General features: G+C 41.2%; 1 protein-coding gene across 1 annotated transcript in view; it reads right to left on the bottom strand.

The window, feature by feature from the left end:
* Positions 1-8,758: 8,758 nt before the first annotated feature.
* The window catches only part of CNOT4 (CCR4-NOT transcription complex subunit 4), an 82,184-nt gene continuing 68,419 nt past the window's right edge, over positions 8,759-22,523 (bottom strand). Inside the window, 3 exon segments of the mRNA XM_086610968.1 lie at positions 8,759-8,845; positions 8,847-9,102; positions 9,878-10,090. Of these exon segments, the coding sequence (XP_086467094.1) occupies positions 8,803-8,845; positions 8,847-9,102; positions 9,878-10,090 (512 nt within the window). The 3' untranslated portion in view covers positions 8,759-8,802.

The raw sequence follows: 22,523 nt of genomic DNA, 5'->3' as shown, positions 1-22,523 counted from the left end.
GCTCCAGCTTAACCTATGGGCTGAGCATGCACAGACTTCCAGGTTTTAAACACAAGAGTGATTTTCTGTTAAGGCCTCTTTTAAAGGCTGAAAGTGAAGACAGCCAGTTACCAGGAACAAGGAATCTATGTCATTAGATAATTAGAAGCATTTACAATTCATTGCACTTGAACGTAGCTGAGAGTGAGATTTTTAAGGGAGGGTTTTTGTTGTTCAAAACTCACCACATCCTCCCATTTCTACACAGACTATCTTAGATTTGCAAGATGCAGTGACAAGTGTGCAAAGACAACAGTCAAGAGGAAAACATGAATTTATCTTTAATACAAAGGACCTAGCGCATTTTGAGAAAAAAAAACCCAAACAAAACACACACAAAACTACCCCAAACAACATCCAAACCAAACTTGGGGGTTTTTGTCCCTTCTGTCCTGCATTAGAAATTTACATCAGGTGTATCAGGACCTACAGCAGTGCCTGAAGACCTACCCGAAGTGCCATATTTGCATTCAGAAAGCGATGACACCCATATTTCTGTCCAGGATTTCCTGGGTGGAAATACAGGGGTGCATTCTAGGCAGTGCATGCAGAGCCTGGCCAAGCAGCTTCATGACATCCCAGCCCCAGTTTGCACCGCAGGACAGATCTAGGCCGGCATAGCATGCCCAATGCAGTCTGGGCACACGGGACTTATTGAGTAACGCGGCATCACGTGCACACAGAGGTGCTGTTTGTATCTCGGGAGGCCTTATGGTGTTAGGAGAGGTGCTGGCAGCCCCAAGAGCTGCTGCATGTTCGGGGCAGGGAATAAGAACGAGCACCCAGGACACGAACCCCCAGCATCACCTGCCATCCCATGCTCAAGGATCCAAACTGCGATGCTCAAACAATCCTGCTAACAAAGTCTAGGAGTTTTAGTCTGTCAACTCCTTTTCTGTCAACATTTGCATCACACGTCAAGGAAAGAAGCCTTAAAAGATGCAAGGTAGCACATTTTTGTGATAAAGCAAGACCTACTAGCAGATGTCTGAGAACCACTGCCATCAATCCCTGGAAAGAGGGCTAGGGACATTGTTTTTTCTATTTCTAATACTAAAGCAATCTCTCCCCATTCCACCTCCTATGTCTTCTTTTCACATTACCAAGCTATGGGAAAACTGGTTTGGGGGCAGGGTTTGATGGGGGAGGGAGTGGGTGGTAAAGCTTTTACAGACCCCTTGCAAAAGATGACAATGCCTGCAGTGGCCATTTACCAGCAACTGCACCATGAGAAGGAAAAAAACCTTTCATTCTCCTGAGACAACTGAAGCTGTAGAAAGAACAGGAAAACCAGACCTGCTCTGTGCTTCCCTTCCACTCATGTCCTAACCTTTCCTTTTTCCACCCAAGCCATAACACACAGGGAGGAGGATAATCCTGCTTCAAGGTAGTAAGCTGTTCTGTGGTCACCTCCCAGATGCTCCGCAGACTACCCGTGGAAAAGGTGCTCTGCGTGCAGACGTGCCAGCCATGAATTCGGACACAGCGCTACGGGTGTTTTAGGCTCTCACGAGTACATCGATGCCATACCCTCGGACTATGCTTCCACTTCTGTCTCACCAAAATAGGTTTCGTGGCTGGGAATTCAGTCCAAGATCTGCCCTGCCTAATTTCTTGTTCATATAGGAAGGAGTTGTCTCGTTAAGAGATGAAATCGGGAAAAAAACAGAAGGGAAACTGAAGTGGTCAGGAATGAGACTTTCCATATCTGTTTCCTTCTCTGTTTCTCTCTGTCATGTTTTAAGGAATAAATAAAGCCTCACAACAATTTCCTCTCTCCAAAGAGATTTTTGTTAAAAAAGCCCCAAACCTAACAACAAAACCACATTTGGGACACAGTTTGCTGTTCCTTGGATCTGAGGGAGGCTTTAAAACCAAAATGGGATTTTTTTGCTACATAAGATGGGAATGACACCTGCTTTCACTGCAAACTGAAATGACGCACATTTTAGATATAAAAATCTTTCACCAAACACGTCCATAAAGGGGCTGATTTTGAAGTGTCATAACAAAAAGCATTTTCAATAAAAAACTGACAGTAGTTTTTCATACAGAGAAAACTGTCAACTTCATACTCAAAACTGTCAACAAGCATTTTATACAACTGATATTTTAAAAATTATTTACTTGACAAAATTGAAAAGTTTCCCTGGGGGTAACATTTTCCTGACTTTTTTCTGTGTGCAAAGTTAAGCTTTCTACCACAAAAATTTGATCCCAAAACCTTGGCAGACGTAGCTAAGTTCCTCCAGTGGGGAGAAGCACAGCCAGGTCTTCCTCAAAAGTCATCTCAAGCTTGCAGGAGACTGAAATTGACAGAAGAAAGATGAGTTAAGGGATAAGAGAGTTATCCCTATCAGTTAAGGGCAGGAAGCCCAACTCTACTATGAGTTTCCCTACCACTCCCTTAGTCTTTGCCTCAGTTCCTTCTCACCTTGGACCAGCATGGCAAAGAACTGAGTTAAGGTTGTGAAGAGCCACGCTCAGCTTCACCCCAGGAAGGCACCATCAGTAAGTCACCAAGAAGCACAATTTGCATTTTTTTTGCCAAAAGAGGAAGAAGGAAGGTAACTATGTAGAAGCTTTAAGTAATCTGTAAACGGGAAGAAACAAGTCTCACAAGCCTACGATGCCACGACTTCTCACTACGTTACCCAGTGGCTCCTGTTGGAGCCACCATCTACCCAACCTTCCCTCATCAGAGGAGCACATGAGGTGCTGCCCTCCCCACCGTTTCCCTCCTGCAGACCACCAGAGAAACTCCAGCTTTCTCCACACTAGGGAAGGGGGCTTCCGGCTGTCTAAGAGCTTGGCCTCCCTACAGGGAAGCTGAAGCTTCAAGAGGTTTTACGCAACATCAAATGGAATATCCAATTATGCAATACAGATCACATTTCTATTTATTTTTTTAAATTATATACACACAACGGTCAACAGAAAAGAGGGTCCCAGAACTGGAAGAAACCCTCTGAAGAGGGATGGAGATAGCTGCGAGGCCAGCTCATTGCCAATTCTATCCCAGGCAAACCGCACAAGCCGTCACTTTCTGCTCAGTGTCTGAGCAAAGAGAAAGCACCCTCAGGCTTTTTTTAAAACAGGATTTTAAGCTTCAGAGTCCACACTGGGAACCTCAGCCTGCAGGCTTGTCTAGAAAGAGCTAAACAAGTTTTGGTCACAACTTTAAATTCTTCAGTGAAGCTCAGCATATCAACCTCTTAAGACTGTCAGCACTGACAGGAGGTTTCAGGCCCAGTCTGAAGATCTGGGCAAGGTTAACACTGGGACCAGCATTCAAATGCTAAAGCCATGAAATTCCAAAAATATATTCATTGTGATCTTGAAAAGAATGGCCAATCCCTGCCAGTAAAATGGTCATCTAGAAAACTTGTAAGTGTTGCTGTGCTGGTAGGAAGGGAAGAGGAGAGAGCTGAGCAACTCCCACCGTCTCTCCAAACATCTCTGAAATGGAGAGACATTTGTCAAATTTTTAAGTCTGAAGACTAGTGCAACAAAGTAGTAATCCAGCAAAATTTCACAGGAGGAAGCAACAGTAGCTGTGCACTGACTGCATCCCAGTGAAAAACTCCACCTCATCTGTGTTGTAGGAGATGATCTGCCTGACCTATGGTGGTCATGAGGAGCCCACTCCCCCATCAGCTTTAGATTGTAACAAGGACTTTTCTACACCGTTTTCCTCCACAGTGACACCACCTCTGTTCAAACAACTTCCTCACCTACTATTGCTGCATCAGACCACTCGACAACAGCGCTTTTCATTAGCAAAGCCGGTAACAAACCTGTTGCTGCCAGGATCACCCAACTCACCCCAAACCTCCACCATGCAGCAGATGAGGCTCCTGCATCTCCCGCAAGTGGCTCTCGCTCCCTGTACTTGTATGGCAAGAACTTAATTTGGCCATTTCCATCTCAGAAGCCTTCATTTCACCACATCACCGTAACAGCAGTAAGCCTAGGGCAAAGGCAAACCCTAGGAAGAAGGGAAGACGAAGATTTTGCTCATACACAATGCTCTCATATGTAGATCAGAGGGTACTGAGGCTACACCATTTCTTACACTGTAACCCAAAGCTACGAATGATACTTTGCCTTTTTCCTCTTTAGGACCTGTGTTTACAGCCACAGTAATAAACAGAACAGGACCTGAGAGTCATTTCCCATCAGTGGAAAGTCCCTAAGTAGGGAAAAGAGATGCTGGGATTTGGGCGAAGAGGAAGGAGCACAAGTTCATACAGTTACTACATCCACATTCAGCTCACACAGATGATAATAAATCAGTGAAGTGGAAAGCACTTCCGTAGCTAGCCATATAGCCACACACTGCTGGAAGATGTAAAGCAACAACTGCTCTTAATGCATGGATTCATGTCAAATATCACTTCACATTATTTGCTGTGAGCACTAAAAATTCGTATCACTGGCAGCTGGACTGGAGGAGAGTTCATTCTCCTCAAGAAGTTATGAGTACCTCCAACCCTTTCAAGTAGGGCTGGTGACAACTCCAGCCCCCTAACCTTTCAAGCGCTCTGTGACCTCTCAGTGTTTCCTGACACACAGTTACGAGCAGTAAACTTGTATTCCAGCACTCCAGCTTTCCCCAGAGGGGATTAATCCCAGGCAATACAGCACCTGCCACGCAGTGGATTTACATATGCTAGAGTCCAACACCAAACCTAAGCTCCTCTGCAACTTTAGGGAACTTCTGCACACTCTGAGGAGACGAACAAGCAGCACCCAGGGAACTGTTCTACAACCGTTTCAAGTGTATCTTTCTAAGCTCCCTTGCAAGGGTGAGGCAGGAAATGGGTGCATGACCCCTTCTCCCCCTAGAGAAAAATGGTGTCCAAGCCAAAAACCTCTACAGCATTACAGCCAGCTCTACCGAACTGTAAAAATCCAAACCAAAACAAAAACACAAAGCCAAAAAACTGCAAACCACCACCAAAAAAAAACAACTCCAAACTGAAACCAAACCACTCCCCTAAGAAAACCCAAACACACTGTATTTTCCCTAAAATCCAACATCTTGAATGCCTGTAATTAAATGAACATCTCAGAAAAAAAACTCAACTTTTTGGACAAGAGTCTATGATGGAGAGGAAGGAAAACAAAAGTTTGGAGATCAGGAACTAGAATACAAACTCCACTGCATGATCAAAACTGTCATGGAAGTTGGCAATGGTGTTTTAAGTATGGTTAGAGCAGCCCTGTCAAGACACTGCATTCATAAGGGCACATATCTGCTCACACTTGACTTGCAAGTAGGAAAGGGAAGTTGTAAAAGGAAGGAAAAGGAATTTATGCAACAGCTCTTCACCTTACTTGGAAGGTGACATTATACATCTTGCTGTAATCCAGAGAAACATCATTCCCTTATCAGATATTGGAAAGAAAAAAAAAAGCAGCAGCCAGGAATGCTTATCCTCAGTCCAGCACTGCCAACTCCCAAATCACCACACTTAGATTGAGAATTCTTTGAGAAGTACAACACAACTTCTTGTACCAACATGTTCATGGCTAGCAACTCCCTCCCTTCCCTCAAAACATTCATACCCACTTTGGAGGAGGAGTCTGGTCCACCCTCTTCCTCCAGTTCATCTCCACCAGACCTCATCTACCAAATCTGTTGCTAGTCCTGGGTCACCAGCCTCTTAGCCAAGCACTGTTCTTCACTTAGTGCAAGAAAGAGCTGCAAGTGTCCATACAATATATAAAACACAACAGATTATGCATCAAGGTGATTGCATGGACAAAGCAGGCACACGGATAAAGCAGACACATGGATGCTCTCCCTTCAATAAAGGTTCCTGTACAGAATTTCTCGTCGCAGGAAGAGTCCTTCAACAACAAAATCCTCAGAAGAAACTAACTGAGCTCCACACAGACGAACAGAGTGAAATGCCAGGTTGCTTCCCAACTGGGGGGATGCAGGAATCAGCATCAGACAGTAGACAAGACTAGGCTGAAAGAGGCAGAAGCTGCAGCCCCACACGTCAACCCAAACACAGATATATTTTAATGTTATGATGTTACCTACCAAGAAGGCTTTATTAGGGGCAGCACCTTAAAGAGAAAAATCATTCCAGTTGCAAACCTTTTCCTGAAGGCTAAGAGTTTGTCAGTAGGCCACCACACAAGCGGTTGTATGGCAGAAGACAGTAAACGCTCTCCTGAGCGGCCGAATCCTATTTTCTAGTGGTAGCAGACCAGGGGCACAGGTTTCCCTTAGCACATCCTGAACTGCAACAAAGAGGCGAATCATGAACCAAAGGGAGCAGCTCCAGGAACTGCTGTGGTACATAAGAAGCAGTTAGAGCTACTTCTGGAGGTTTGCTTATTTTCAGGGTCAGGAAGGCCACCTTCTAAAAGAGAAATGGTAAAGGTCAAAAAATGTCTGTGTCTAACAACTCTGGAAGGAGAGACAAAAAAAAAAAAACCAACAACAAAAAGCCTGTTGCATCTTCACCAGCACCTCCAGCAGACTGCTCCCACTGGGTTGCATGCCCAGTGCCCGGGGCAGCAGCAGGCACTGCCACAGGAGAGGACCTTCCCAGCCTGCAATGCCAGCGGGCAGCGCTTTTCCTTCCACCACCAGCAGCGACAGCAGGGGATGTGCAGGGGCTGACAGGGTGACAAAAACATTGTTTGCTTTGCAGGAGAGCGTTGGCTTCAAAGGGTGTGCCGTTCTCCCAAGCAACCAGGGCACACGACTGATCCGCAGCAATGCTGCCTGTCCAGAAACAGCACATGCAGTTCCTTAATGCAGACAGTGAACACAGCACTGAATGGCAACACAGGTAAGAGAAGAGCAAAACTGGGCAATCACCAACGCGCAATGTTTTACAAAGCAGCATATTTTAGCGTCACTTTCTGCAGCCTGAATGCCCAGTTTCCCTGTCCAGCCATTGATTCAGGACTTGCTTCCACACTCCCTGGACCATGAAAGGCCAGTCTTCTCCACCTCCATCAATTCCCTTCCTTGCCCCTGCCACTAGCAAACATTTTAGGAGGGCAGCCAGCCTGAACTACACAGCTCACACCAGGTAAGAAATCCTCCTGCACAGGCATCTCTAGGATTTCAGGCGCTCTGCCATCCTCATGAGCTACATCAAACCAGCACCCCAATCACAGAGTTGCTGGTTTTGAGTATCTCTGGCTGGAAGTGTAAGAGCTTGTTGGAGGCCTTCTGTATGTTAACAGCTCTGCATCCTCTGTTGTGCAGCGACAGTATTTTACACCTTTAAGTGAAGATGCTGAGGGAAACAGGGAGCTGTAACTAGAATTCTCTGCCACGCCTTCAGACACATTATTGCATGCTATCTGTCCCAAGTGCCATGGCATTTAATTCAGAAAGTATAAACAAGTTTTTTATGCTTCAGATTTAAAAGGATACAACCAATAAAGGCCAGAGAGCCTCTAGCTATTGCCATGAGTAAAGACAAGAGAATCCCTTTAAAAATTTGAAGTGTGTATACTTTTTCCACCCTTCAATACAGAAGTCATCATGCAAAGCAATATTCCATTAAAAAGTAGCTCCAGTTTAGATGAAGAGGAAAAAAAAAAACAAACCACCACACAATGACATACAGTTTTACCAGATGTAGTAATCAAAAATCCAAGTTTAAAAAAAAAAAGCAAACGCAAAGTCATCATCAAGTTTTCTGGTTTATTTAAGATTTTAGTTTTAATTCTGAAGAAAGAGGTACATTTCCTTGGTTTTAGTTTTAGCGTCAGGTTATAACCATGTTTATTTATCTGTTTCTTTTTTCCTGTCTTTTCAATACTGCACAAACGTCCAGAAACTACAGGGTTAAGTAAAAGCTGCAGGCAGAGGAGGTCAGAGGTTGCTCCTGATGGTGATCATGTGGCCCCAATGCAGTGCTATCCCAGAGTGCCCTAATCAGGTGAATCTTTGTTTTTTTTCAAAAAAAAAGAAAGAGAGACTGACAGAGGAGACAGAAAGACTGAAGTAAATATCACTCGTGTTTCAGCTGCTTATAATTATATTATGTATACACTAGGTATTAAATCTGTGAATACTTTTAAAACATTAAAGTTTACTTTAAATCTAAAGCCAAAATTAAAGAAAAATCTTATTCTCCCCCTTTAAACTGCTCTTTAGCAACATGCCAGTTACTTATAGCTGTGTTTTGTCTTTCAACACACTTCATGTCAAACTCTGACACAATAAAATCCCCTTCTCAAAAAAAAAAAAAACCAACATAGCAATTCCCCTGTGTAGTGCCACACTGAATGCAAAATAAATGCTAGGCCACTGCTTGCCCCACATGTTCAGTAACTTCATTTAAATTAAATACCTTTTTCATGTTTCTGCATTTGATTCTGCATTGCATTTTTTTTCCTCCACTGCAGATTGACACTTTTCCACTAGGCAGAAATACTCATGTGCAAAAGACTTAAGACAGTAATATTCTCCTTAAGCATTGAGACTGCATTTTGATTTCTCTCTCTCTTTTTTTTTTCCTTAGAATGGTTAGAAAATATTTCAAACAGTGTATTTTAAACACTGGCTTACAGCAGAAACTTAACAAAAAGATACAGTCATGACCCTGTGATGGCATTGCATTTGGGGGGGGAGGTTTGATCAGGAACTGGATTCTTCAGAAAGAAAGATATGACAGGGAACAGTAGGTGGGCATGGGGAGGAGTCAGGGTGGGACACTTCCTGCATTTCTAACGTTTTGGGTTTTATTTTTCTTTTTTTTTTTTCTTTTTCCTCCTTTCCTAATGACGATCCAGCGCTGAGCTCTGTAGTAGATCTGTGGGGTTTTACTGGGGGTCTGAAGGCTGTCTGAAAGCCTGGAGGTGGGGAATGGAAGCTGGTGGGGTTTGAAGGAGGAGAGTAGGGATTCCAACTGGCTCTGTGCAGAGGGATCTGTGTGCCAAAGGGGTTACTGTGGTGCGTTTGTGACGGTGCTGCACTGGGGCCGTCCACTTCTGTGAGGGCCTGAAGAGATTTTAGCCAATGTGGAGGATTGTCATCTTGAAGGGTGTCTAAACTGTTTCCTGTGGAGGCTGGGATACCTACGAAGAAAAGAAAACAAAACAGGGATATAGGCAAGTCAGAGCAGAAGCAATAAGCTGAGCACGAAGGAGGTCAATTTAACCTAACAAAAAGCAACAGTGAGAAAACATGATTAGTTTGTATAGAGAACACATTTTACATTATTATATAATTACCCTGCCCACAAAACATTTAACATTAAATCCAGATAGGAGAAAGTTCCTCCTCAGAGCACTTCTTCATAAAACATACATTTTTCTATCAAAGATCCTGCACAAGGACTGCATTCCTGTTGACATGACCTTACCACACCAAACTACCAGCACACTGCATGCTTCACCTCCTACTCTGCCTACTTGAATCATGCTTCAGCCTCTCTAACAGGGAAACACAACCAAACCAAACAGCCTTATAAAAGAGAGCTTTATAAACAAGTGGAGTATGTCCCTTTTTAAATAACAAAGTCCAGTGAATGTCTTCAGTGCCTCAGGACCAGCGGGCGCACATACCGGACATGCCATCCAGCAGAAGGGACACCTATGTTGACCCTGTAGATAAGCGCTGATCAGCCTGACTGCCTGCAAAGGTCCCGGGCATGCATTGCAAAGGCCTAAGTGATGCTTTGTTATACCTAGCAGTTCCACGAAAATTCCTGGACCCTTGAGGTTTTGTGGATGGAAGCTGGAAGTGACCACCGCATACTGACTTTTTATTTTTTTCCAGATGTAAATCAGTTTGTGCCAAATACCCATTTGATGGTTTGCCAGCGGAGCTGAAGGAGTGAGAAATGGTTACCTGTGATAATTGCGGGGTCCATCCAGCTGCCAGGGCTGTCCCAATTCAGGCTGTCGGTGGTGGCAGTGTTGGACGTTGGTACACTGTGGTTGGCGTTGGAGGGGGAAGAAGCATTGGGCAGTCCACCAAAGTTGATGTTAATGTTCGGTAGAAGTGCCCTTAGCCCGTCCTGCCATTCCTTCATATTTAAACTCTCTACAGAACTGCTGTTGTCTGGGAGATTTACCAACAAAAAAAAATGAAAGATAAAAAAATAAAAAGCTGAAGTTAGAAACAGATGTCCTTCTTTGGTGGGGTATGGGATTTTGTTTTTACTTTTTAAGCTAAGCATGTAATACTTCCTCTGGCCAAAAACTAGGGTCAATGTTTATATGATTGATGAATTACCCAGAGGGGCTGGCACGTTTTAAACGAAGTGTAAGGGAGTGGGGGAAAGATTTAACTCCTCCCCCAATTTCCCCATTTTTTTTTTAGTTCAGAGACTCTAATAGTCAAGGGCACAATGGTTGTCCCCCTATTAATAATAGGGGAAAACCGACCAGATGCTTCACAATAATACCTCTGTTGCAAGCTAGATAAACCAATTCGACTGCTTTATTAATGGGCAGCAGGCTTGAAAGGATCATTTTCTTTGAACTATATTAAAATGAGGAAAGGCTCGGTAGGGCTTTGCAATAGAAACTGAACATGAGGAACCAGAGAGGTGGAGGAATATCACAAAAGTGTTTTGTTTTGTTATAGCTCGCTCATTCACAGCTCTACAGATGCTCTTCTGAAGGAAATGGTAATTGGGTTCTTAAGAAGTTGGAGAGAGTGCAATTTCCTCTTGCAGTTGAAGAACAGTAGTGAAAATTCTTTAGAGACCTTTCAGAATAATTCCTGACACACCAACATCCTCGAAACCTTGGTTAAGAGTAAACTAGCTGGACACCAAAACAGTCGTTTCAATTATTTACCTAAATGTTTCAGGGAATGTATTGAAACAGGACAACAAGATAACGTGGCTATTGGCACTACAGCAAACGATGCCTTAACACAATCATTAAACCATGCTATCTAGAAGAACAGACTGAGATTCTACAATCCCTCTGCTGCTTTAGGTATCTCGGAGCAAAACAAACCAGACCCAAGCATCCTAGTATTTATGAGCCAATATAGAAAGTCATACTTAATTCACTTGTGGTCAAATATATTTGAAAAGAAAGTGCTGGCAGCACGCTCTTTCTGACAAAAAACTGGAATACAACTTCATAGGGTTTTTTAAAACCATCTCTGTCTGTCCTGATTGGAGAAAGGACTTTGATGTCTATCCAAAGTGTTGCAATGAGATACTTACATAATACTGCTACTTCATCAACAACGGAAGATACTTAAATCTTCATGGAAAATCAGAAGGTATCACTAATTTGCAACTCTATGTTGGAGAGTGAAGAAAGTCTCACTTGCTATCAAAACCTGCCTTGGCAATTTGTGTACAGCTGAATGCTCAGAAAGAACTGATGTCTTGAGCAATTACCTTTTTGTAACTAGAGGGGGAGAAAAAAAGCAAGTTCTTGAAATCCTGTGCTTTCATGCAGAACTTTCCTTCCTCAGGCCAAAGTTTTTTTTAGCATAAACTTTATATAAGGTTCTGCTTCTGTACAGAATTACTGCAAGCCACTTCAATCACAAATAACAGCAAGTTATACCTCAGTCCTTGTCACCAGCTGAACTTCAAAACAAATTACTATGCAAATCTGCTATATCCACTTTGCCTATGACGACTGGTGGAGCAATGTATTTGGTTCTAACCCTACGCGTGCCTAATGCAGCTGTTCTAGTATAAGCATCCCCCTGCATGCATAAACGTCCCCACATAGCAGGATGGCACATAACACCTAGAAGTCTGTGGCCAGACAGACTAATGCTGCACATGGTGTCTGAACAGGGATAACAGAACAGATGCAAAGAGCATACTATGAAAATCATCATCTGTGCCTGGCAAGTCTGCAGAATACATTTGACCATAGACTCTGGAAAGTTTACAGTCCATTGTCGTTATCCCCCACTCACTGGCTGAGACTCGGGAATCACTCTTCCTCAGACTTTACAGCGTGAAGTACATCCATGGGAAAGACAGACAACTACTAAGCATTCCCACAAAGACAAGACCGGTCAAAAATCAGGTAATGGAAGTAAAACCAAAAGCCTGCCTGTTACTACATGCACCATGTTACATCTAAAGATTAAACTTTTAAAGTGCTACAGGAGAAAAAAACCGCCTTAACAGAACTGCAGCTCTGCCTCAAGCAAGTCACCTAAGATCAGCTTTTTAGTAACACCTTAGCATGCAGATACAATCAAGCCTCTAGACATGAGAGTGAGGCACACAGCGTGTGGATACAGTCAACCTGCTCTGTCGGGCCTGGTATGCAAGTCACTTTGGGTGAAAAAAAAGCAGGCTTATCAGCATTTTGTTCTGTGTTCATTTCACATCAAGCCAGAGTGTATACAACTGGCTTTCACTTCTACTTTCATTTCTCCTACTGTAAATCAAATCTACTCCCTGTTCCCTCCAGAGCTCCTGCTTTTTTCTTTGCAACACTAATGCGCACAATAAACAGCTTTAAGGAGTTTGGTGCAATACATTTTTCATTCAAACCTATGATCCTGGGGTTAAAAAAAACCAAAAACCAAAACAAAACAAATTTAAAAAGCATTAGTCAGAAATATGCTCAATAAATATTTGCTCATAATCCTCCTGAACATCCATAAGCCTATTTGGGCCCAGTTCTGAATTCCTTTTTCAGAACAAAAGTAGCCAGCTCACCATCACAGAAGTAACTGTGCAGCAGATTCTGCATGGTACACCATTACTTTTTACTTTTTCCTTACTGCTGCTTCCAATAGCTTGTGCAAAGAAATGCAGCACACAGTTTAATTACTTGCTTCTACTACAAGGCAAAAAGCACGCACAAGATGCTTACTAGGACCACACATGAGTGAAAATACCTGGGAGCTGGGGATCTGCAAGCTCATGGTGATCTTCATCATAGACATTAACCCCCAACATGCCCTCAAAGCTCACGTGCAAGAAAATAAACATGTGTTGTAAACTGTACATCTGCAACATGTCATTGAGGAATTGTAATGAAGACAAAGCCAGCAAGATGTCATGCTTAGAAGGAATAGGATAGGAAAATAAATGTAGGAGGGCATTAGGCCGCCTTGGGCTAAGAAAATACACATACTTTTGTCATGTTATTCTTCATTTAAAAATATATAATACAACATGTTTAAGAGTCCAGAAAGACAGCAAGCGGTTGAGATACAAGATTTTCATGGAACAGAAGAGGCTGGCACTGTTTGGTGAGGAGATACTAATCTGTAAGGCAGGCATAGTGCACCATTGCTGTGTACCCTAACACAGAACAAAAGAAAATAAGAAGAAATTGAGGAAGACGGTCCTTTCTTTCAACTGTTAGTATAAAATCCACTTGGAATCTCACAAGTCAAGAGATGAAAGGTCTAAAAGGATTCAGTATCCATAAAAGCTGTATTATTTGCTAGCAATAACGAAGTTTATTAAGATCTTATGCTCCTGGGTACAAAAGTGACAAAACAGAGAACTCCAAAGGATTTACTGTCTTTCCCAGACAGCTGGGTTTGTGGGGCTGAAAGGCAAGCTATGACAAACACACTGCTCTTTGACACCAAAGAAAAAGCAAGCAACACATTACTCAGGTGTCTGTAACAGGGTTTTCCAGCCTGGCTAATAAATGCACAGAGTGGGAAAAAAAAAACCAAACCAACCCCAAACATGACCAAAGTTTCACAGCTTTGTCAGACTCCCAGCCTCTAACAAGAAATGCTGCAATTAAATTATTCTTGTAATATGGGATTTGGCAAGGGATTAAAATGCATTAAGGTGTTAAAGTAGATGGGATCGATAGAGAATGCAATGCTCTACAGCACTCCCTGCACTGCCCTCCGAGGCCTTGGTCACTGGATATGACAGGTAAAACACCCAGTCAGAAAAACTCCTGATGCAACCAAAGTACATGAGCAGTCTCCAGACATTATACAGCAATACCCAAACAAAGCAAAAATGAAAATAGCATGTCTGCTGGAGTCCGACAGTTTTAAACAAGAGGTTGAAGTGAAGATCCAGGTCTACCTCTGAGGCAGGAGTTACTGCCACCACCTGAAGAAAACAAGTATCTTCAGAAGAAATTACTACTCATCCCTCAGCTAGTTTATCCTATTTGTTAATTACATTTATGCTTCACCATGGTTGAAAATTAGGAGGTTAGCTCTCAGTTAATACAGATCTATTAAAAAGGGCATTTGCCTATTATCTTTCTCAGCTTCTAAACTTACTTGGTTAAAGGGAGTAATTTTTTGACTAGCTAGCAGACCTTTTAGTTGGACATCATAACCTAGGGGCATGGGAACCAATACATCAATGTTTCCCTCTCTCAAGGAGTGGAAACACACTCTCCTTCCATAGCCTCATCCTAATTTAAAGCAGTATGTCCACAGACAGTGGGAAAAAATAGAAGAAAAGTTAAAACCCAGTTGACTGCGGTAAGAAGATTTTACATACCCAGATAAATTGGAGATTCCTTCCCTCATGCTCCAGGTTTGTCTAAGGGGAGGGAATAACCTGGTGAAGCTCACTGAAACCACCACTATTCATATGAAAAATAGGCTCAAATACATATCCTGAACTCCAGTATTCCCTTGATGTGCATTTCATAATCCTGTCTGGTCTACTGGAAACTTGTATTTACAGAAGTGAGCAGATGCCACCCACAGTTCTAGCAGCGAACTTTTTCATGTGTCTGAGGTAGTATGCCAACATGAAATAAAAAACCACTTGTATTTAAAATTTTCAGTGTCAACCACTGTCTTAAAGTGAGCAAAGGGAAGAAAAAAAAATCTTAATCACAAACTCCACTCAATTTAAATTAAAAAATTTAAAGTTAGCTTAAAATAGAGTATGACTGAGAAGCCTGAACATTCACATGTATACAAACTGGTCATTTAATGAATTTCTAAACAAAATCATTGCCCCGTCATGACATCCTACCAGACAGTCTGGTGGTGTTAGTTCAATACCCTCTACTAGAATACTTTAACATTATTCCTTCAAATCAGGCAAAGCAATGTGTAGTTGGGGGTCAGAGGGCAAAGATGACGATGGCCAAGTCAGAAACACTGTTCTGTTGCACATAATCAATACTTTAGAAGGTGTTTGCACAAGCATGAGCTGCGTTGACAAAGGTTGTTTCATGACATCATAAATTCTGACAAATGACACCACAATGTAGACCCAAATGTATCTCAGATTTGGCTGCACCACATTTGTGATGTTGATGCACTTGATCTTTTATATTGAGGGTAATGTGACAGCATGTCTTACAGTTTATTCATCAGGAGACAAGTCCGCTACAATGAGTGTCCTACAGAGACTAGATAATTTCAAATTATTGCCCCAATTCTGATATACGTCTATGGTTAAATCCACATCAAAATTCACACAGTACATGCTTAAATAAATACAACTAATAGCAAATATCACAAGATCATCACATTAAGTAAGTGTAAAAGCAACTGTATTTCTCTGCTCTGCCAAAACTATTCCAGTCTATTACAAGAGCCTGATTTTATACTAATTGTGTAAAATCAGTCTCCTGGTTTTGATTGAGCAGTCTTTCTTTTAGCAGCTAGAAGAGCTTCGTGTTTTGGATTTACTACGGGTTTGTTATGAGAAGAATGTTGATAGCGCACTGATGTTTATAGTTGGTACTGAGACATCAAAGATCTTTCAGCTTGCCGTGTTTTTGCCAGTGTGCAGGAGCACAACGAGCTGACAGGGAGCATGGCATGGACAAAGGGTCCACAACTCTCCTTATGATTTCAACTAAGACTTAGGATTGAGGGCCAAATTAGCCAATGGAGTATTCCATATCATGCAGCATCATGTCCAGCATATAGATGAGGTTGGCCAGGAAGAAACGCTCTTGCTCTTCCAGGGCGCACTCTCTTGGAGCTCTCACTCTTGTTCTCTTTTCTGGCCTCTCGCTCATCAGGGATTGTGGTGTCAGGACTTATCTGTTTTGGAATTGTTTGCCAGAATAGGATGTGTTGGTCACCAGGTGGTGAGCAAGTATACTGTGCATCACTTTTTTGCATATATTATAATTATACATACATGCACATTATTATCATCCCTTCAAATTTTATACTATTATTAATATTAAATTGTACTTATCTCAACCCAGGGGTCTCCTTCCCTTTTCCCCTTTAATCCTCTTTCCTATTCCCTGGGGGTAGGTGAAGGTGAGCAAGCAGCTGTGTGGAGTTTAGTTGCCGGCTGAGCTAAACCACAGCAATCATTAAATATCTTTATGCCAAGATTCCTGAATATTCTAGCCCTACTGAAAAGCAAGCTGTCCTGCAAATCTAGGTTGCAATTGTTTATTTCTTTTTCAAGAACCCATCAGTATGCTATGTGTGTGACCAAGGCACACAACTGTGCTACAGAAAAGCTTCAACAACACAAAAGAAATTCAGAGGAAAACCATCATACGAGAGAAAATAAGCTTATTAGTGCTGTCACATACCTGACTGCATAGAGTAGCAACAAAAGAAGTGAACAGATCATCAAGGTGCATTTGGTGTTACAACGGGCATTCCAATGACCTGCTTGCAAGAAGGCCCTTGTAAAACCTTCAAGGACACTGTACAGTAACAGTTAGTTTTGAAGCCTTGGCAAGACAACCAGAATGACAAAGCTGGCTCAGGGGGCAGAAAAGGGGAAAAAAAAAAAAGGAACAGGGAGACTACCAGAAGGAGTTTACCAGGAGTCTTTCAACTCGATTAGAAACAAGCGGGGCCACCAGAAAAGCATACCCTTCGCAGTGGCATCCCTGTTAGTCCCAGCCTGCAGTTTATGCTAACATTTTCATGGATAACCACAGACAGTCTGTGCTTTCCATGAAACAGCCTGTTTCCCTGCTCCGAGAAGTGACTGGGGTTTCTCTGTTTTCAACTTGAAATGACTGTCCGCTATTAGTGTTTCCATTTTGCAAAAAGTTGTCCAATATTTCACTCTGAGGGAGAAGAGTTGTGGACAGTTTGCCACATCCTAAAATGAAATTACGCTCATCATGTTAGATAAACTCAAAAGCCTTTCATCCAAAGCTTACATACTTAAATCATCAAAGCAGTTAGATAAAACTGTACCTGTGTCACTTTAATATGAATAATAAGCTTGTTTGCTTATGGATTTTTTAAAGCCATGAGTAAAATCCCATTTAAACTGCTACAGTCTGAAGGATTTCACTCTCAGACTTTTTGATTCTGTGTATCTATGACTTCTAGGAATCCCACAATGCTTAAACCAAATGATTCAAAATTTTACCCATTCACAGAGGCCTGAGAATGTCACTGGCAGATTAAAGAAGACTGACCTGTTCACATTTAAACAGCAGTGCCGCCCATCAGGAATACAAGTAGTCCTTTCATATTAGGGAAACATCAAAAGACAGGAGCACCAGAAGATAAAGCTGTTTGAAGGGAACACTCAAAAGACTCACTGACATTCTCCACACAGGGGAAGCAAGTTGGCAATCCACCAAAACAGCTTTCTAGGTGTCATTCCGCAGTGCAGATTTCAAATGAAAGTCTTATAGTCATGAGCTCTATGAGCTGGGGAAATAAAAAGAAGTGTACATGCATACACACACGTATACGTACATACACACATCTACAAAACTGGCTTCAGTAGTCAAGAGACACCAGTTTGCCCTCAGCTTTAAAACAATGCAAGCAAAGCAGCTTTTATCTTGGTTCCACATTGGTTTTATGGATATATTAATTCCACATGTACCAAATTTAAGAGATAACCATGTTACCAAAACAAAGCACTATTTTTCAATTTAAAATAACATGTTAAGTGCAACTTAACATGCCCATAAGCCAAACTATCAAGTAGAAGAGGAATAATTGAACTCTAAAGTACACACTTTAAAAGGGAAAGTAAGTTTTTCTAAATAATTTTCCTTTTTGATTAAGATCTGACAGTACAACTTTTAAGCTTTCTCTCTAAGTGTTAAGAGTCAGAAAATTTATTTTCAGGGAAATCCCTTCTACAACATCAGTGAGGGGACAGCTCTTCTTAAGATATTCAATAGGAAGATCCATATTTGCTTGTATATACAGTGTCAGAATTTTGTTAGGTTTGAGAAAAGCAATTTTACATTAAGTATTCTGGAGAGTTCTTCTGATTGCGTTACTTACCATGACTCAAGAGACCAAATCTAATACATAATTATAGCAGCTAGCCACCCAATTTTAACCTATAAGTAAATTTCAAATTGAGACTCTAACTTGCTTTGAAAAACATGCTTGACTTCAGATCAGATATTTCCACAGCATCCCACCATTTTTTTATTACTGACTTTTTATCATTTATTGCTAGAAAACACATAGTGGTCAACTGCAGGACTTCGATCAAGTTGGGGCCTGATGTCCTGCATACAAAAAGACAATATATTCTGTAATGCTTCAACCTTAGTCAACAAATAACCTTTTTTGTGTAAGCTAACAAGATGCTTCTCGTTCAAAAAAACCTCAAAAAAATATCCAGTTCTCGCCACTGACAATCTTAAATATTAACATAAACCTAAACTGAGTGCACAAAGACTTAAGATACTGAAACTAAGGAAACAGATACCTGAGTCCTGCATATAGGACAGTTTGATTAAAAAGCTCTGAAAAACATGCAATACCATTCATCTGAGAAAATAAAGTTTACTTTAACCTAAGTATATCTGCTGCTTACTCTTAACGGGGTTCAATCTCACCAGGTTATCCTATTTGTTATTAAAAAACTCCAGCTTTGACCTCAAATGAAAATCCTGTGTGTACAAGCGTACTTTTTGGTACAGTCATAGATATATGCATAAATAAAAGCAAAATTGATGGAATTTGCTCTATGGCCAGTGCAATGACTAGAATTGGCAAAGAAAAATCAGATCTTCAAAGCTGTATCAGTAATTAGAAAGAGCCAATCTAGTTATGAAGGTCCGGATTCCAAGAATACATAACCAATCATCTGACCAAGGCTGTGAGATCAGCACTAGCACAGTGAATGCATACTCTTAAGAAATGATAAACTCATTTTTAATTTTTCCACATCTGTAACAATTAAGGCTGATGTATATTTGTAGATACTTCAAGCACTCTGTGGGAAGATTAGATAAACTGCAAGAAAGCTGAGAAGAAAAAGAAGCCTTCCATGAAATTAAATTAATTCTGATTACTAAATACTGTCTTCCAACAGAGGTGACTCACTTTTTAAATACATGGGTTTTTTTTAAAAATAATTCCTTTGGGAACAAGCTGAAATTCAAATAAGGTTGTGATGTAGAAGGAACCAAGATATAACAAAGGATGGAAAACATCAGATTTCCCCTCCTCCCTTCCAAATGTGATTTGGTATAGCTGGGAGGAGAAGCTTTTTTGTAAAGCTGCTCTTTCAGTTGCTGTTATCCCTTCAGGATTTATGCTCCTCCAATACAATTTTAAAAAGATTATGTTTGCCCTTTCTCAATGTCTTTTCAAATTGGTGCATTTTGAAATGTGTTTATGCAGAAAGCCTATGAACTATCTGTGCTTTTTGCTAAAATTTATCAGTCATAATTGGTATTTTGTGAAACAGACTCAACTCAGAAGGACATGAATTTTCGGGTCCATGCCCAAGGCACAGCCTCCTCTTAGGCACGGTAGTGCCACCTGTTAGTAGCAAAGTGTACTATTTTCCAGTCTTTAGAGGGAAAATGCCAGGTTTTAACATCACTAAGTCAATTACATCTCTTAACTCATGCTAGTGGTTTACTGCGTATTTTGAAGTGCCAGTTTGTATTTTAGAAAAGCATCCAAGAACACAGCACTCCAAGGCTAAGCATCTGCTTGCTGGAGGAGTGAGAGATGCTACACCAGCCAACAGAGCTGCCTTTTATGCAACTGCAGAGCAGTCCTGAGATCTTACGGGTTACCTGTGGAAAAAACAGCCTTTTTAACTTTTGGAGAAGCAGTCCTAAAGAGGAAAGAAAAAGTTCTTGTTCTATAAGCAATAAATGCAGTCTTCCATCCCTAAAACACAGGCAAAGGCCTGACATTTAGTGCAGCTGAAGCTCATTTAGTGACACTACTACAGACATGAACGGTCAGGAAGTTTGATGTGCTTGTTTCCCTTTGTTTCTGAGGAAGACTTACCCAAAAGGCTGTCAGGACTGATGATCCAGAATGAAAATTGGGTCATCCACTCAGGCCACCTGTTTCAGCCAACACTGCATTTATTTCAAGTCTAGCAGTGTTAATGGGATTAGTCATTCCTCTGATGTATTGCAGCCAAGAGAAGTTACAGGATTATTATTTTTTTTTTTTAACACTTTTTGTCTTATATTTTTTTGGTTACATTTTCTTCTTCCAAAATAAAATTACACATTTAAAAATAGGCATCTTGCTACTCAAAAAACCAAGATGCCTGTCCTTCACTGCCCTCCCTAATAATCTTACAATCAAAGATTTTAAGAAATTCGTAAGAGCTTAAAACCAAGCTCCCAGAGATGAGGGCACAGATATTTATATATTGAAATTTATTTGGAACAGTATGTCCTATATGATCATAAGAAAAAATTCCACAGCGTTTTAAAAACAGTTGGAATAATATTAGCACTGAAAAGGCACTGGGAGGAAGAGTGGGTGTGTGAAATGAGATTTTGGAACAGATGGAGAAGTAGAAGGACTTAAAAGACAGGTGCTGTGGATGAAGTTCTCTCAGAGATCATGACAAGATTACAGTAAGGCAGGCAGGCCTTAGTAGGGAATGCAGCACGGGTACGGGAGTTAAGGGACAAGACACCAGAGGTAGGACAAGGAATATCCATAGCAGATTTCCAACAGTGTGACTTCAATTTTGACACTGATTTAATACTTTGAAAATGAAACCAAAATCCTACTTCCGTTTACTTTATTTTAAATCCAGCAGCACTACCTTGAGTGCATTAAAAAAATCCAACAAAAAACAAAACACCTCCAGAGCAAGGGAAGTGGTCAAGCCAAAAGTTTATTTTCAAATTCAATTTGTTCCATATTGTGCTGAACATTCCACCTCTTCAGCAGTGAAATAGAAAATGAATTATGATGGAAAACAAAAGGAGAACAAGTTTCAGGGTGGGATACACAGACACAAAGCACCTCCTAAAGAAGTGGAGTGGAGGCCCAAAAACCTCCACAGAGAAATGGGATGCAGCGAGCATAAAGACTTATAAGAACAACAAAACGTTCAGTGGCAAAGGCCACACTAAGAACAGACATCCTTGTTGAGGAAAATAGGACACAAGGTCTATGCAAGGGTCAGTAAAAGCAAAACTGGAAAGAGCTGAGGGTCACTTACAAACAGTACTTTTGATTTTACAATTTCAAAGCAATGTTCAGGCCTCTATTTTCAAGTGAGGAGTGACCTTTGTGTCAGGGTAACACATGCACTTCTGAGAAGAGCTGCCCTGCACTCTTCAAAAATACAGGCCTTTGGAGGTGTCACGTGTGCCACCTACAACTAATAGTTGTATCAGCCAAGATTTTCACCGGATTTCCTATTTTCAGTTCTCATATCTAATCTGAGAAAGGCATCAGCTACAGGCAGCCGTAGATCTAACGAGGGAGACAGGAAAACGACATTCAGCTGCCATGCTTTCTGCCCAGCTGCTGTTAGAAAGCCAAACTTCAAGAAGAACCATCAAGTGAGCAACCAGTCTTCTTTAAAGGATTGGGATAGAAAATTATTGGCCTAATGCATCTCTTACTATTAAGAATAAGGCCACAGATACTAAAAAAACAGCATTAAACCTTTCACATATTGTCAGGTGAAGAGGAAAAGCATAGCAAAACACTCTTTCAACCATTGCATCCAAATAAAGGGATGTGAGGCAGCACTGTTTAAGTCACATTGCCTGCTGCTAGGGTATGGGATTAAATGCATTTTGTGCAGAGCATTCAGGGAATTTTAAGTTTTATAACATGCTGAATTCAACAGCCATACCACACAGAACAAGATTCTCTTTTAAAAAGGCATAGCAGCAGAAGCAGAACCCTCCAAAACCCCATACCAAATTATTATCTTGAGACCACAGAAAAGTGTCAGCTGCCATGCTGCAAATTCAATTTTTCGTTCCATGGCTGTATAAAACAAGCTGTGTTTTTCTTTGTTCAGGAGACCGAATCAATTATTAAGAATCAATCCAGAGAGAGAAGACAAAGTCAAAAGTACACAGGTCAAATGAGAAATGTGTGCCTCAAATGGAAGTGAGGTTACATTCTGAGAAAACATCAACTCAGACAAGGACTCTTCAGTATTAAAGGCAGAGCATGTCAACACTAATTCTGATACTTTACTCTTCTCCGTGATCTAAACGAAGGATTTTAAACAATATGATCATAGTTGACATATAGGGATCTTCCCTTGTTTTACTAAAACGTTGTCCAAAACGTAGCATTAGGCAAGAAAGGATATCATGTTCAAGATAAGTTCAATGCTGGGGCATAGAGGCCAGAAAAAGTTCAAGTGGGTGAAGATGCAGCAACTTAAGTTGTT

Source organism: Tauraco erythrolophus, chromosome 4 (genome assembly GCF_009769465.1).
Source record: "Tauraco erythrolophus isolate bTauEry1 chromosome 4, bTauEry1.pri, whole genome shotgun sequence".
NCBI classification, from domain to species: domain Eukaryota; kingdom Metazoa; phylum Chordata; class Aves; order Musophagiformes; family Musophagidae; genus Tauraco; species Tauraco erythrolophus.
This window is presented reverse-complemented; position numbering and strand designations above follow the sequence as displayed.